The sequence below is a fragment of the Narcine bancroftii genome, chromosome 4 (assembly GCF_036971445.1).
Source record: "Narcine bancroftii isolate sNarBan1 chromosome 4, sNarBan1.hap1, whole genome shotgun sequence".
Lineage (NCBI taxonomy): Eukaryota > Metazoa > Chordata > Chondrichthyes > Torpediniformes > Narcinidae > Narcine > Narcine bancroftii.
The window spans coordinates 2,794,421-2,810,590 of NC_091472.1; the positions used below are offsets into that span (position 1 = coordinate 2,794,421).

At 46.6% G+C, this 16,170-nt stretch overlaps 1 protein-coding gene across 1 annotated transcript in view; it reads left to right on the forward strand.

Annotated features, from left to right (window-relative positions):
- LOC138760286 (neuronal acetylcholine receptor subunit alpha-2-like) overlaps positions 1 to 16,170 on the forward strand; it is a 49,379-nt gene that overhangs the window by 3,378 nt on the left and 29,831 nt on the right. Inside the window, exons 2-3 of the mRNA XM_069930654.1 lie at positions 4,146 to 4,196; positions 8,572 to 8,723. Coding sequence (XP_069786755.1) covers positions 4,146 to 4,196; positions 8,572 to 8,723 — 203 coding nt within the window. The remainder of the gene's footprint in view (positions 1 to 4,145; positions 4,197 to 8,571; positions 8,724 to 16,170) is intronic.

A 16,170-nucleotide genomic window follows, 5' to 3' on the forward strand; every position in this document is an offset into this window, starting at 1 on the left:
GGTAGAGTCGCTGACTTGCTTTCTTCACGACGCCCTTAGTATGTTGGGTCCAGGAAAGATCCTTCAAGATAATGACTCCCACAAACATAAATTCTCTCACCCTCTCCACTTCTGATCCCCCAGAGATCACTGGATCATCCACCTCTGGCTTTCCCTGAGTTTCTGCCTTTCTGACCAAACTTCAATTGATCTCCCTTTCTCTGTGCCCACAGGGTGCACAGTGATGCCAGGGGAAGGTCAAAGTCCCGTGAAACATGCCTTGTACAAGGAGTTAACGATAACATGAAATCAACGAAAAATGCTGACAACAGTTGTCAAAAAAGGGCAGCAAGCTGGAGGGTTTGGAAAGTTCCAGAATTTAGCAAAGAAGGAGCAAGAGAGATAAAGAGCAATGTTGGGGAGTCTGGTGACAAAGATTAAAAATACACTGTCAAAAATTCTTCAGAATTAATACAAAGGAAAGATTTGCAAAAGTTAATTAAGGTCAAGCAAACTGAAATGGCATAATTTATATTAGATTGTAATGACACAGCAGTGAAATTCAACAAATCTTTTACATCTGTCCTCTGGGAATCTGAAAGAGGTTTGGAGAAGGAAAATTAAGGGACAAAATACCCCCAGATTCTGAAGACCTGTATCCCTGGATGTGAGGCCCTGTCCTCCTGGATCTGAGGACCTGCTCCCCTGGAATTGAGGACCTATATCCCTGGATGTGAGGGCCTGTCCTCCTGGATCTGAGGACCTGCTCCCCTGGAATTGAGGACCTGTATGCCTGGATGTGAGGGCCTGTCCTCCTGGATCTGAGGACCTGCTCCCCTGGAATTGAGGATCTGAACCTCTGGATCTGAGGAACTGTCCCCCTGCATCTGAGGATCTGACCCCTACATTTTTAGAACATGACCCCCAGATTGTGAGGATCTGACCCCCAGATTGTGAGGATCTGTCCCTCTGGATCTGAGGATCTGACAGTGGGGCAGATGATTCAAAGATAGGTGGAGGATAGTGATTAGGAAACAGAGATGCGGAAGAGTTTCTTTAGCCAACGGGGGGAGAATCTCTGGAATTTGCTGCCATGGAAGGCAGTGGAGGCCAGGTCCTTGGGTGTATTTATCTCAATAATCAGGGTGTCAGAGGTTATGGGGAGAAGACAGAGCAGTGGGGCTGAGTGGGAGAATGGATCAGCTCATGATGAAATGGTGGAATGTACTCAATGGGCCAGATGGCCTACTTTGCTCTTATGCCTTATGGTCATGCATCTGAAGACCTGACTCCCTGGATCTGACTTCCTGGATCTAAGGATTTGAACTCCTGGATCTGAGCATCTGATTTCCAAGAGCCAAAGGTCTGATCCCCAATAAATCAGGATCTGATCTCCAGGAGCTAAGGACCTAATCTTCAGGAGCTGATGACGTGAACCCCAGGAACTGAGAACCTGATTTCCAAGAGCTAAAAACCAGTTTACCAGGTTATAAGGATCTGATTGCCAGGAGCTGTGGTCGAATCTTCAAAAGCTCATGATCCCCAGGAGCCGAGGTCCTGACCACTAGGAGCTGAGGTCCTGACCACCAGGAGCTGAGGACTCTGGACATAAAGCCAATGTACCCTCAGGATGTGTTTCCCAACAGTTTCAAGGAAGTGAACGTGGGATAGTCATTTCTCAACTTCCAAGGCCAATGGAAGAACATTTCGGAGAATGTGATCACCACTCCCTTTCCCCTTCCTTAGCGCTGGAAAAGGACAGGAGTAGATAATTTTGGAAAACATTTAATTGGCATAGGGGAAAGTATCATGTCATTTGGCACGAGCTTGTGAGCATAAATTAGGAGTAGATGTAGCCAGGGAAATGGAGGGCAGAAATGTGGCAGATGTTCAAGGAACATTTGCATGGTGTTCTACACATGTTTATTCCATTGAAGCAGGAAAAGGATGATAAGGTGAAAGAACGTTGGTGTATAAAGGATATAGAACATCTAGTTAAGAAGAACAGAAAAGGTTACGAGAGGTTTCAGAAAATAAGAACTGATGGAGCTCCAGATAAGTACAAGATTGGCAGGACAGAGCTGAAGAAAGGACTTGAAAGTACTAGCAGGGGCCACGAAAAGGCCTTGGTGAACAGGATTAAGGAAAACGACAAGCCTGTGAAGAAGAAGAAAATGAGCTGTGCGAGGATTGGACCCATCAGGCGGGATAGTGGAAACGGGAGTTGGAGGAGGCAGCGGAGGTCCTTGATGAATACTTTGCTTCAGAGAAAAGGACCTTGGCAACTATGAGGAAGACGTAAAGTGAACTGAATCACTGGAGCATGTCGACATTGAGAAAGAAGATGTGTTGGAGCTTTAGAAAAGCATGGAGATTGATACCTCACCAGGACCAGATGGGAATTACCCAGGGCCACTGTGGGAAGCGAGGGAGGAGGTTGCTGGAACCACTGGCGATGATCTTTGCCTCGTCACGGGGACAGGAGAGGTGCTGGGGGATTGGTGGGCTGCAAATGTTGTTCCCCTGTTATTCCTGGGAGTAGAGATAACCCAGGTAATTGTAGAGCAGTGAGGAGAGCAAGCTGTCAGAGAAGATCTTGAGAGACAGAATTTACAAGCATTTGGAGAAGCTTAATCTGATGAGGGATAGTTCAGCATGGCTTTGTCAGGGAAAGATCACACCTCACAAGCCTGACTGAATTCTTTGAAGATTAACAAAACAAATTGATGAGGGTGGAGCGGTAAATTTAGAATCTATGGATTTCAGGGAGGAATTTGGTAAAGGTTCCCCACACAAGGCTTATTCAGGATGTACAGACATATGGAATCCAAAGAGGGCCTTGCTTTGTGGTAGAGACAAGCTTTCCCAGAGAGGATGGTTGTATATTGTTCATATTCCCTGCGGAGGTTTTATTGACCAGTGGTGTTCCACAGGGATCTGTTCTTTTTATAAATGACCTCCAGACCACGATCCCAGTAGATCACATCCATGGGGGAGGAAGATTCCAGGGGTCCTCTCTGCCATTCTTAGGGTTCTGTGAATTGACCTCTGATCCATTTCTCTGTTAGAGTAGGTCATTACGTTGGCACAACATTGTGGGCCAAAGGGACTACACTGTACTGTAGATTTCTGTCCTATAATGCTCATCTGGCTCCCACTGGTTCTCATCTCATTACTTCTGGAAGACAGGGAAGAGAGAGCTGGATGTCTGAACCAGTTAGTCTAGGATCACTGGTGTGGAGACACTGGAATTGGTTCTGAAAGAAATGGTTTCAGAACATTTAAGCCAGTCAAGGTGGAGTTACAAATGGGAAATCCTGTTGGATAAAACTGGTGGAATTTTATGAGCTTCTAACTATTAAAACAGTTAACCCTCGGATGATTAACAGGTGCACGAGTGCTTCAATATTGCGTACCTGAACCCTTGGCTCCAGGTCTCTCCCGACAGAGCTACAGAGCTGCTGAGCATCCCGACCAACTGCTGGAAGACCACCAACTCAGTGAAAGGTGCTCTTTGTTCTGCCCAGAACCTGGGGGCCTTTCAGCACGCGGAAAGGTCAGGCAGGAGATGCTGCCAACTGGCCCGTTCCCTGCTGCAGGAGGATGTGCTGAGGGATGCACTGAGGCTCGGTGAAGCCAACTCAAGGTCACTGTGGGGAAGGAGCACAGTCTCGAGTCCTCCCATTACCAGGCACTGGGGCACTGAGACCGAGGGGAAGGCCCTCAAACAAGAAAGGGATAAATAGTGGCAAGATGCCCCAGGGGTGGTAACGAGGCATTAGAGAATAATATTAAATGTACATTGATGAGAATGACACGATTAATGTAAAAAGTCATGAAAGGTTTCTTGTATTGTACATAATTTATTGTGACTAGTGGTGTGTCTCAGAGATCGGTGCTGGGACCATTGTTGTTTGTTGTCTATATCAATGACCTGGATGATATTGTGGTAAATTGGATCAGCAAGTTTGCAGATGACACTAAGATTGGAGACGTTGTGGACAGTGAGGAAGGTTTTCAAAGCTTGGAGAGGAATCTGGACCAGCTGGAAAAATGGGCTGAAAAATGGCCGATGGAGTTTAATCCAGACAAGTGGGAGGTTGTGTTGTATTGCAGCCATTGTACTGATTGGCTTGTCTCTGATACTCTAACTCCTCCCCTTCCAGGATTCCACAGTACGGCCTTGGAATCGGGCCAACAGCATGGAAGCTATGACTGTAAGTTCATAGTGATTAAAGCCTATTAAACTCGACCTGGCCTGTCGAGTCTAATTGATAGCGCTGCAATTTATTCACTATACCTATGTGCCATGGACAAGACTATTTGAGCGGAGAAGCTGGACACTGACCCCAAAGATCCAGAGGCATCTGTGAAATTCGATCAGTGGCTGCACTGCCTGAACGCCTACATGAGGCCACACGACATTTGGGACGAGGTTGATAAGAGAGACCTGCTGTTTGCGCAGGTCAGCCACCACGTCTCCCAGGTCATTAGAGACTATGAGACTTACTCAGCCAGTGCAGGGCTCCTGCAGGTACTGTATCTGGCCCCGAAGAATGTGATCTATGCCAGATACCTCCTGGGTAGGTGTTGACAAGCACCTAGTGAGCCCGTAGATGAATATATTCTAGTCACGCGAGAGCTGGGGAGAGCTTGTGACTGTACTGATGTTACGGCAGCTGTCTACCAGGAGCAGCTGATCAGTGGCCGGTCTCAGGCCCGATCATGTCAGGAGGACGATCAGACCCTAACATATAACATAACAATTTACAGCATGGAAACAGGCCATTAGGCCCTTCTAGTCCACACCGAACCAAACACCCCTCTCTAGTCCCACCTCCCTGCACAATGCCCATAACCCTCCATCTTCTTCTCATCCATATACCTGTCCAACCTTTTCTTAAATAATACAATTGACTCCGCCGCCACTATTTCTCCCGGAAGCTCATTCCACACGGCTACCACTCTCTGAGTAAAGAAGTTCCCCCTCATGTTACCTCTAAACCTCTGCCCCTTAATTCTTAACTCATGTCCTCTTGTTTTAAACTTTCCCCCTCTTAACGGAAATAGTCTATCCACATCCATTCTGTCTATCCCTTTCATAATCTTAAATACTTCTATCAAATCCCCTCTCAACCTTCTATGCTCCAAAGAATAAAGACCTAATCTGTCCAATCTCTCCCCATACTCCAGATGCTTAAACCCAGGTAACATTCTGGTAAACCTTCTCTGCACTCTCTCCACTCTGTTTATATCCTTCCTATAATTAGGCGACTAGAACTGCACACAGAACACACAGAACACACCCTGCAGGATGTGGTCGATTTTGTCAAATTACTATAGACAGCCCAACAGATCGCGGAGGCTTACTCCTCCAGCAACGTGGCCACCACGTGGGGAACAAAGGAGTCACCACCTTGAGACGCAGGGTCCCAAACACCAGCCACTATCGCTGAGCTCCCAAAGTGCTATTACTACGGCCAGACAAAGCAGCCGTGGAAGAACTGCCCTGCCAGAACCGCAACCTGCTCCAGCTGCGGAAGGAAAGGACACTACGCACGGGTGTGTAGGTCCAGACCTTCCCCTTGCAGCGCTGCATGTGAACAGTGGCCATCGCCATCTTGGACTGTTTCACTTCCAACCCTGTTTCTGGTCACGGAAAACAGAGGTCCCGAGCACGACGGGCTGTATTGACGTCACTTCCGGCTTCCCTTCTGGCAGTGGCCGCGTGTGAACCACAGGGGCAGCCAGCTTCGGGTCAGACATCTTGGAGGCCACCAATGCACACATACAGCAGCAGTGAGACAGACAATAAGTTGGCACTAGTGTCCATCGTTCTAGACCAGGCAGCCTAATTCAATTAGCAAGGTCCACCATAGACATCAAGGTAAATGATCGCTTGTTCGACATGGGAAGCACCGAAAGCTTCATACACCTGGGCACTGTACAGCACTGCTCCCTCAGTGACCCCAGTCCAGTGTAAAGTCTCCTTGGCCTCCAAGTCCCACTCGGCTGAAACCCGAGGGAGCTGCACAGTAAAGTGAACCGTGGGGGCCAACAAGTACAAGAATTTTAAACTACTCCTGATGCCACGACTCTGTGCACCGGTCAAACTGGGGCTGGACTTCCAGTGCCAACTTAAAAGTGCTCAGATAGAATATGATGGGCCCCACCCCTCCATCACGGTCCGTAATAACCAACTTTTAAACCACCTGCGCATCTCCCTGAACACAGCCAATCAGCGACCTGAAAATCGCCCAGTGCTCATAACCACACTCCAGGTCCCACGTTCCCCCCTGTTCGAAAACCTCACCCCTGATTGTGAGCCTGTGGCAACTAAGAGCAAGGACAGAACCTTTATCAAGGCTGATGTTAGACGACTCCTGGCCGAGAGCATCATAGAGCCCAGAACCAGCCCTTAGAGAGCACAGCGAGTGGTGGTAAAGAGCAGAGAGAAGCACAGGGTGGTCATAGACTACAGCTAGACCATCAACTGGTTCACCCTCTTGGATGCCTGCCCTCTCCACTGCAGAGCCGACATGGTGAATGAGGTTGCCCAATACCGGGTCTTCTCCACCATCAACCTCAAGTCAGCCTTTTATCAGCTCCTGATCCACCCGGAGGAGAGTCCATGCATGGCGATTGAGGCAGACGGCCACCTCTACCATTTCCTCTGGGTCCCCTTTGGAGTCACAAATGGGGTTTTGGTCTTCCAGAGGGAGATGGACCGAATGGAGGACCACCACCAACTGAAAGCCACGTTCCCCTACCTGGACATCATGACCATCTGTGGCCATGACCTGCAGGACCATGATGCTCACCTGCAGAAATTCCTCCAGACAGCTAAAGCCCTAAATCTCACGTATAACCAGAATAAATGCATTTTCTGCCCTTCACATCTGGATATACTAGGATGCATAGTGGGGAATGGAGTCATTGGACTCAACCCTGAGCATATATGGCCCCTGCTGGAGCTCCCACTCCAGAACACATAAAGCAGACCTCCTGGTTGAGAAGGCCCATCTCCTCCATGTGCATACGTGCAGTACCAGGATGGGCAGGGAGGCACTGTCTGTCCGGGACCTGGCACATGCAGGATCCCCCGCAACTGAGGCATCGACCAGCACCCCTCATCCCCCATGACTAGCAGAGACACAGCCGAGGTTCTGATCCCACCATCAGCACCAGCTGTACTGCCCCAACCCCAACCCACCCACCCCCCCCACCGCGAACCATCGCCAACTGATTCTGTTCAGCCATCGAAACGGCATCCCATCACACAGATTACTGCCTAGGAGCTTAGGGCTACACCACAGCTGGCACTGTGACCATCAGTTCGACAGACGAAACCACCAGACAGGCTGAACCTGTAAATAGACTCTGAATGAATTCTGACAATTCACCTCAGCAGACTTTGTTTCAAAAGGAAGGGTGAATGAGGTGGGACACTGTAATACAGTTATTGTACTGGTTGGCCCACCCTCATTACTGTAACTCCTCCCCTCCAGGATCCCTAATAAAGGTGGTATCGCCCAATTCCCTTCTCAGAACTGCCTTGGAACCAGGACAACAGCATGTAAGATATGCTTGTATATTTATAGAGAGTAAAGCCTATTAATCTCGACTTCTGGTCTGCTGGGTCTAATTGATAACGCTACAGAGGTGTTGAATTTTGGAAGGACAAACCAAGAAAGGACGTACACAGTGAGTGGTCGGGCACTGAGGAGTGCGGTAGAACAGAGGGATCTGGGAATACACATACAGAATTCCCTGAAAGTGGCGTCACAGGTGGACAGGGTTGTGAAGAGAGCTTTTGGCATCTTGGCCTTCATAAATCAAAGTATCGAGTACAGGAGTTGGGATGTTTTGGTGAGGTTGTGGAAGACATTGGTGGGGCCAAATATGGAGAATCGTGTGCAGTTTTGGTCACCAAACTACAGGAAAGATATCAATAAGATAGAAAGAGGGCGGAGAAGATTTACTAGGATGTTGCCTGGACTTCAGGAACTGAGTCACAGGGAAAGGTTAAACAGGTTAGGACTTTATTCCCTGGAGCGGAGAAGAATAAGAGGAGATTTGATCGAGGTATTTAAAATTATGAGGGGGACAGACAGAGTAAATAGGTTGGTTTTTTCCACTGAGGGTGGGTAAGATACAAACCAGAGGACATGGGTTAAGAGTGAAAGGGGAAAAGTTTAGGAGGAATGTGGAGGGAAACCTCTTCACACAGAGAGTGACGGGAGGGTGAAACGAACTGCCTGCTGCAGGTTCAATTTTAACATTTAAGAAGAATTTGGACAGGTGCATGGATGGGAGAGGGATGGAGGGCTATGGGCTGGGTGCAGGTCAGTGGGACTAGGTGGAAAAAATGGTTTGGCACAGGTTAGAAGGGCCGAAGGGGCCTGTTTTTGTGCTGTAATGTTCTCTGGTTCTCAGAGGAGAATGTTACAATTTTCTTGGATTGTAAATAATTTATGGTGAATTTATTGTGAATAAAGTATATTTTTGGAAAAAACATCCCTGCAACTCTCTGCTCATGTTCTGGATGACACGGGACCTCGCTCTGATATTTTTATCTTGGTTTATTTCCAGTGTGTGGTCAATGGCAGAGCCGCACCCAGGTGGAGGAGAGACTCTTCAAGCATCTCTTCACTGGCTACAACCTCTGGTCCAGGCCTGTGTCCAACAGTTCGGATGCTGTCGTCGTGAACTTTGGCCTTTCCATTGCCCAACTCATCGACGTGGTGAGATTTACTTGTCCCCTGAACCCAATCTCAACCAGTTGGTGGAACTCGGCAGCATCGGTGGGAAGAAAATGAATGGTCGGTGTTATGAGACAAAACCCTTCATCAGGATTGAGGACAGTTTCTCCATTCACACCATCTCTTCTTATAAAACCACAGGCCATTCAGCCCATCGAATCTACTGCACCTAATCATGAGCTGATCCCTATCTTACTCAGCTCCTCTGCCCAGCCTTCTTCCCATAACCTTTGATGCCCTGGCTCATCCTATCAATCTCTGCCTTAAGTACACCCAATTTCCATAGATTCACTGCCCTCAGGCTGAAGAAAATCCTCCACATCTCTGTTTTAAGTGGGCACCCTTCGATCCTGATGTTGTGCCCTCTTGTTCGAGACTCTCCCACCATGAGAAACAACCTTTCTAAATCTACTCTGTCCACGCCTTTCAACATTCAAAATGTTTCAATGAGATCCCCCCCATTCTCTTAAATTCCAACGATTACAGGCCAGGATCTGTCAAACGCTCTTCATATGATAACCCTTTCATTCCCGGAATCTTCCTTGGGAACCTTCTCTGAACCCTCTCCAACGTCAGCACATCCTTTCCTAAACTAGGAGCCCAAAACTCCACGTGAGGTCCCACCACTGTCTTATAAAGCCTTTGTCTCCAGGCACCCAGACCCCCTGTGGGACTCATCTTCCCTCATCTGACCCCCTGTGTTTCTGTGCCTTGCACCTGCCCATGTTTCCCCTCAGCCTAATTCACCAGTCCCTCGAGGAGCCCATGACCCACCCCTCCCACCCTGTCCCCACGCTGCCCCTGCCCTGACCTGGCTCAGTCGTGTTGAAGTGTTTCACCCACAGACACAGCTCGACCCATTGTTTTCTTCTTGTGTGTCCTGTGATCGGCTCCTGGCTCTACTAAGTTTCAGTGGGCAATTTTGTACATTGTGGGACCAGGAATGGATTACAGAGCAGCTTAACCGTCCAACGTGTTTGTCAGATCCAGTGCACAGATGGTCAAAGGCCAAGTTAAAGAGGGAGCTTTTAGGCAGATCTTAAAGGAGCTGAAATATCAACCTCTGTCGATGTGCTTATGACCAGCTGGAAACCCAGTGGTTTTCCTCGATTTCACCATGTTGTTAGGAGTATTCCCCTCCAATTCACTCTGCTCTTGGTCCCCGCACTTCGTCCAATCCCCCCCAGGACCTGGTTCCCACCCTGTCTGTTCCCCTGGGGCCTGGTCCCTTTAAACCTACCAAATTCATTCCTTTTTAACTCACTGTGATCTCACTCGGTCACACCTGAAATGTGACCATAACACAGGGCACGCCAGATTGGAGGGAGTCTTGCTGCGCCTGGATCCTAGAGGGTGGGAATTCCAGCACCTGGACCTAGAACCATAGAAAGTTAGAGCACAGCAACAGGCCATTTGGCCCTTCTAGCCTGGCCAAACCATTGTTTTGCCTAGTCCCACTGACTTTCACTCAGTCCATAGCCCTCCAAACCTCTCCTATCCATGTGCCTGTTCAAATTCTTTTTAAATATTAAAACTGAGCACTCATTCACTACCTCAGCTGGCAGCTCATTCCACTCTCCCACCAGTCTCTGAGTGAAGAAGTTTCCCCTCATTTTCCCCCTAAACTTTCCCTTTTTACCCTTAACCCATGTCCTCTGGTTTGTATCTCACCCACCCTCAGTGGAAAAAGCCGACCTACATTTACTCTGTCCCCCTCATAATTTTAAATACCTCGATCAAATCTCCCCTCATTCTTCTATGCTCCAGGGAATAAAGTCCTAACCTGTTTAATCTTTCCCTGTAACTCAGTTCCTGAAATCCTGGCAACATCTAGTAAATCTCTGCTCTCTTTCAATCTTATTGATATCTTTCCTGTAGTTCGGTGACCAAAACTACACACATTACTCTCAATTTGGCCTCACCAATGTCTGATATGACTTTACCATAACAGGGGATCTGAAGGCACAATTAAAGTCAGGTTTCTTGGACAACCATGCAGACGAGACTCCATGAAACAAGTTATCATTCCACATTCCTGAACTAATATCCACCTGCACATGACTCGCTGAGTTTGTTCAGCCCTCTAAACATGGGTGGTGGGGGGAGGGAGGGTGTGTGGTGGAGGAGGAAAGGCATCCCTGGAGTTGGAGGAGGTTCCAGCAGTGGGGAAGTGAGGGACAGTGATGGGGAATGGGGTAGCAGGGGAGGGTGGCAAGGAAAGGATTTCCCACTGAGATTTACTGCCCATGCCTGGTTCACACTGGGTTCAGTGGCCCGAGGCACGGATCCACCAGATCAGGCAAAGGCGGCAGACTTTATCCACCAATGCACTGGACAATTCTTCAGTTCAGTCAACAGGTAGTTCAAGGTAAACTTGAGTATAGCATTAGAGAGAAGGGTCACTCAAAACAGTGCACAGCTGTGATGAGGTAGTGTTTCTGAGATCAAAGGGTCATCTAGATGTGATGTGGAGGTTTGTCCTTTGGTGTTTTCTAGTGTGGAGAAACATGGAGATCTTGGGGTCCAGGTCTATAGATCCTCAAAGTTCCTGCGTAACTTAGTATGGTGATTAAGAAAGGTCTGCTCGCCTTAGTTGGACAATTGAGTTCAAGGAGATGCTCCCTCACCACCATTCAGGGCCCAAAACACTCCTTCCAAGTGAAGCTATATTTCACGTGACTCGGCAGGGGTCCTGATGTGGTCTCCTCTACGTCGCAGAGACGGGGCAGACTGGGTGATCGCTTTGTTGAGCACCTTGGCTTTGCCCGCCGCAATAGTGTGGATCTAAGGTGAGAATTTATCATGTCTATGTGAAAGAAGATAGAACTGGGGGAAGATGATGGGGGAGAGTGGGGGGGGGGGAGGAAGGTTTAACCAAAGCCAGAGATGTTGATGTTAATGCCATCCAGGTGAAGGGTGCCAAGTCAGAAGATGAGGTGTTGCTTCCCCAATTTACTGGAGGCCTCGGTTTGGCAGTGCACAATGCCACGGAAAGACATGTCGGTGTGAGAGTGGGGTACAGAACTGAAATGGTTGGTCACTGGGAGATCCCTGTCCCTGATGTGGACAGAGCGAGGGTGCTAAGCGCAGCGATCTCCCAGTCTGCGCTCAGTCTCTCTGATGTAGAGAAGGACACAACGGAAGCACCCGATGCGGTAGATACACAAGTGACCTCCACCTTCACTTCGCTGAGCACCTTTGCTCCGTCCACATCAGTGGCAGGGATCGCCCAGGTCAATCATTTCAATTCTATACCTCACCCTTGCACCGACATGTAGGTCTGTGGCCTCGTGCACAGCCAAACCAAGGCCACCTGTAAATTGGAGGAGCAACATCTAATACTCCGCCTGGAAACTCTCCAACCTGATGGCATTAACATCGACTTCTCTGGTTTCTCCTAGACCGCTCCCCGATCTCCCTCCCTTCCCCATCCCTCTGTCTCCTTTCCTCCAGCCCTCCTCCCCCTTCTCTCCCCATTCACAGAGTCGTCCTCCCTTCCCATTTTATCTTGTGCCCTCCCTCCCTCTCCACCTATCATCACCAGTGGGCCCTTCCTCCCCTCATTATTTCATTCAGGTGCCTGTCTACATTTTGCTCATACCTTAATGAAGGGCTGAAGCCCAAAATGTTTATTATCTACCTTTATATCTGGGCTATAAAGTTCGCAGTGTGGCCTGCTGAGTTTATCCAGCATTGAGCCATTAGCAGGATGTTGCCTGGATTGGAGATCCAAGATTGCCAGAGCTAGGGGTTTTCTCTTTAGAACACCGAAGGATGAGGGGTGAAGTAGAGGAAGGTTTAGGTTTAGGTGAGACGTTATTTGGGGAGGGGGAGGGGGAAGAACTGACATGTTCCATGTTCTATGCCCAACAGGAGGTGGGACAAAACCATGAAACCATAAAATAGAGGAGCAGAAATCAGTCCTTTGGTCTGTCAAGTCCTCTCCGCCATTCCATTCAAGAGTTGAGAAGGGAGTGTAGCCGGGGATGGGGACAGTCCTTTAATATGTTGGCACCTGTCCTGAGACAGTGGGTACAGACGGGGGTGGGGGTGGGGTTTGAGCCTGAGCCACTTTCACAATGCTCTGCAGTCATCATTGCTGGTCGAGGTACTTTTAATTCCAGGTCACAAACTGATTTTTGAATCATCCACCATGTCCCCAAATTCATTCCCCCAACATTTTAAACTCTCCCTCCTCCCATCCCCCCCACCCCCACACCGCCCACCAAAGTGAAGAAAGCTGAAATCCAGCCCTTGGTTCATCCTCTCTCCAACTGCGCAAAAATGCCATTGTAGACAAAAACATGGCCGTTCGGCCCATCTCTGTGGTGTGGACCCATGATGTCTTTGTACATTCATCCCATCAGCTTGCCTTGGGCTTGAATCCCTCTGTCCCTTTCCTATCCATGGGCCAGACTGAAGACATTTTAAGCTTCCTCTAGAAGCAAATCCCACGGTCTCATCACCCCCTCAGAGGCTGCTGGGTGTGTGGAGCAAGCTGCCACAGGAAGCCATAGAGGTGGGGACAATTCTCTTGACTTCAAATCATCTGGACAGGCTCATGGAGTGGAAGCACAGCATATAAATAAAAGCCTTGTTTGTTTTTCATCTCTCAACACGTAAATATTTTTATGTTTTTCACGTTGTTGCTAGAAGAGAAATATGTAATAGAATCTAAGAGCAGGGATGTGATGTTGGGGTTTATAAGGCCCTGGTGAGGCCTCACGTGGAGATTGTGAGCAGTTTTGGGCTCCTCATTTAAGAAAGGAGGTGCTGATGTTGGAGAAGGATCAGAGGAGGTTGACAAGGATGATTCCAGGAATGAAAGGGTTATCAGATGAGGAGCATTTGACAGCTCTTGGCCTGGACTCGTTGGAATTTAGGAGAATGATGGGTGGGGGGGTGGGGGGGTGGGGATTTCATTGAAACATTTTGAATGTTGAAAGGTGAGGACAGAGTTTTTTTTTTTTTTTTAATTTTTTATTTTTCACACCATAAATCACAATAGCCATGATATACACTTTTTCTTTTCCACACATTTACAGTGACTTTTTCTCCCTCCCCCCTCCCTCCTCCCAAGCCACCCCCCCATCCCCCCCCCTCTCATCCATTTTAGTTATACAATCTAGGTTGCATGAATTCAGTTAGACAATGTTGTCATTCAACAAAAATACACCAGAAATTCTACTGAGTCCATTCTTTTCTTTTCTTCTCCTTCCATCAACTTAGGTAATGTTTGTTCCCGGTAGGTTTTCGCTATTGTATTTAATGTAAGGCTCCCATACTTGTTCGAATATTTCAATATTATTTCTTAAACTATATGTTATTTTTTCTAATGGAATACATTTATTCATTTCTATATACCATTGTTGTATTTTCAAATTATCTTCCAATTTCCAGGTTGACATAATACATTTTTTTGCTACAGCTAGGGCTATCTTGACAAATCTTTTTTGTGCATCCTCCAAGTCAATTCCAAATTCTTTATTTTTTATGTTACTTAGGAGAAAGATCTCTGGATTCTTTGGTATATTGTTTTCTGTTATTTTATTTAATATCTGATTGAGATCATCCCAAAATTTTTCTACTCTCTCACATGTCCAGATTGCATGAATTGTTGTTCCCCTTTCTTTTTTACATCGAAAACATCTATCAGATACTGTTGGGTCCCATTTATTTAACTTTTGCGGTGTAATATATAGTCTGTGTAACCAATTATATTGTATCATACGCAGCCTCGTATTTATTGTATTTCTCATCGTTCCAGAGCATAACTTCTCCCATGTTTCCTTTTTTATCTTTATATTTAAATCTTGTTCCCATTTTTGTTTAGTTTTACCATTTGTTTCCTCATTTTCCTTTTCTTGCAGTTTAATATACATATTTTTTATAAATCTTTTGATTAACATTGTATCTGTAATCACATATTCAAGGTTACTTCCCTCTGGTAAACTCAAGTTGCTTCCTAATTTATCTTTCAAGTAGGATCTCAGTTGGTAATATGCCAGCGCTGTATCTCCCGTTATATTGTACTTATCTCTCATTTGTTCAAAGGATAAGAATCTACTTCCTGAAAAACAATTTTCTATTCTTTTAATCCCTTTTTTTTCCCATTTTCTAAAGGCAAGGTTGTCTATTGTAAAAGGGAGTAGCTTATTTTGCGTCAATATTAGTTTTGGTATTTGGTAATTTATTTTATTTCTTTCTACATGAATCTTCTTCCATATATTGAGGAGATGGTGTAATACTGGAGAAGTTCTATGTTGTACCAATTTTTCGTCCCATTTATATAATATGTGTTCAGGTATCTTTTCCCCTATTTTATCTAATTCTAGTCTCGTCCAGTCTGGTTTTTCCCTTGTTTGATAAAAATCTGATAGGTACCTTAATTGTGCGGCTCTATAATAATTTTTGAAGTTTGGCAATTGTAAGCCTCCTTGTTTATACCATTCTGTTAATTTGTCTAGTGCTATCCTCGGTTTCCCCCCTCTCCATAAAAATCTCCTTATTATTTTCTTTAACTCTTTGAAGAATTTTTCTGTCAGTTGTATTGGCAATGCCTGAAATAAGTATAGTATCCTTGGAAAAATGTTCATTTTAATACAGTTTATCCTTCCTATCAGTGTTAGTGGTAGCTCTTTCCAATGCTCTAAATCGTCCTGTAATTTTTTCATTAGTGGATTGTAATTGAGTTTATATAATTGGCCTAGATTTTTGTTTATTTGCACACCTAGGTATCTTATTGCCTGCGTTTGCCATCTGAATGGGGATTCCTCCTTAAATTTTGAGAAATCCGCGTTATTCATAGGCATTGCTTCACTTTTATTTACGTTTATCTTGTATCCCGACACTTCTCCATATTCCTTCAATTTCTTATATAGTTCTTTTATTGATAGTTCTGGTTCTGTTAAGTACACTATCACATCATCCGCAAACAGACTGATTTTATATTCCCTGTCTTTTATTTTTATTCCTTTTATATTATTATCTCGGTGAGGACAGAGTTGATGTAGAAAGTTTGTTTCCCAGGGTGGGAAAGTCCAGGACAAGGAGGCACAACTTCAGGATTGAAGGGCATCTGCTTAGAACAGAGATGCGGAGGAATTTCTTCAGCCAGAGGGAAGTGAATCTGTGGAATTTGTGCCACAGGTGGTTGTTGAGGCCGAGTCATTGGGAGTATTTAAGGCAGAGATTGATAGGTTCTTGATTAGCCAGGGCATCAAAGGTTATGGGGAGAGGGCCGGGCAGTGGGGCTGAGTGGGGAAATGGATCAGTTCATGATTGAATGCTGGGGTAGACTCAATGGGCTGAATGGCCTACCGCTCTTACACCTCATGGAAGAAACCAAAACTGAGCTGTTTCACAGGGAATGGGGCCCATAAACATTGAGCAGAGTCCTAATGTGGCCATAACTCAGGGACTGAGTTAC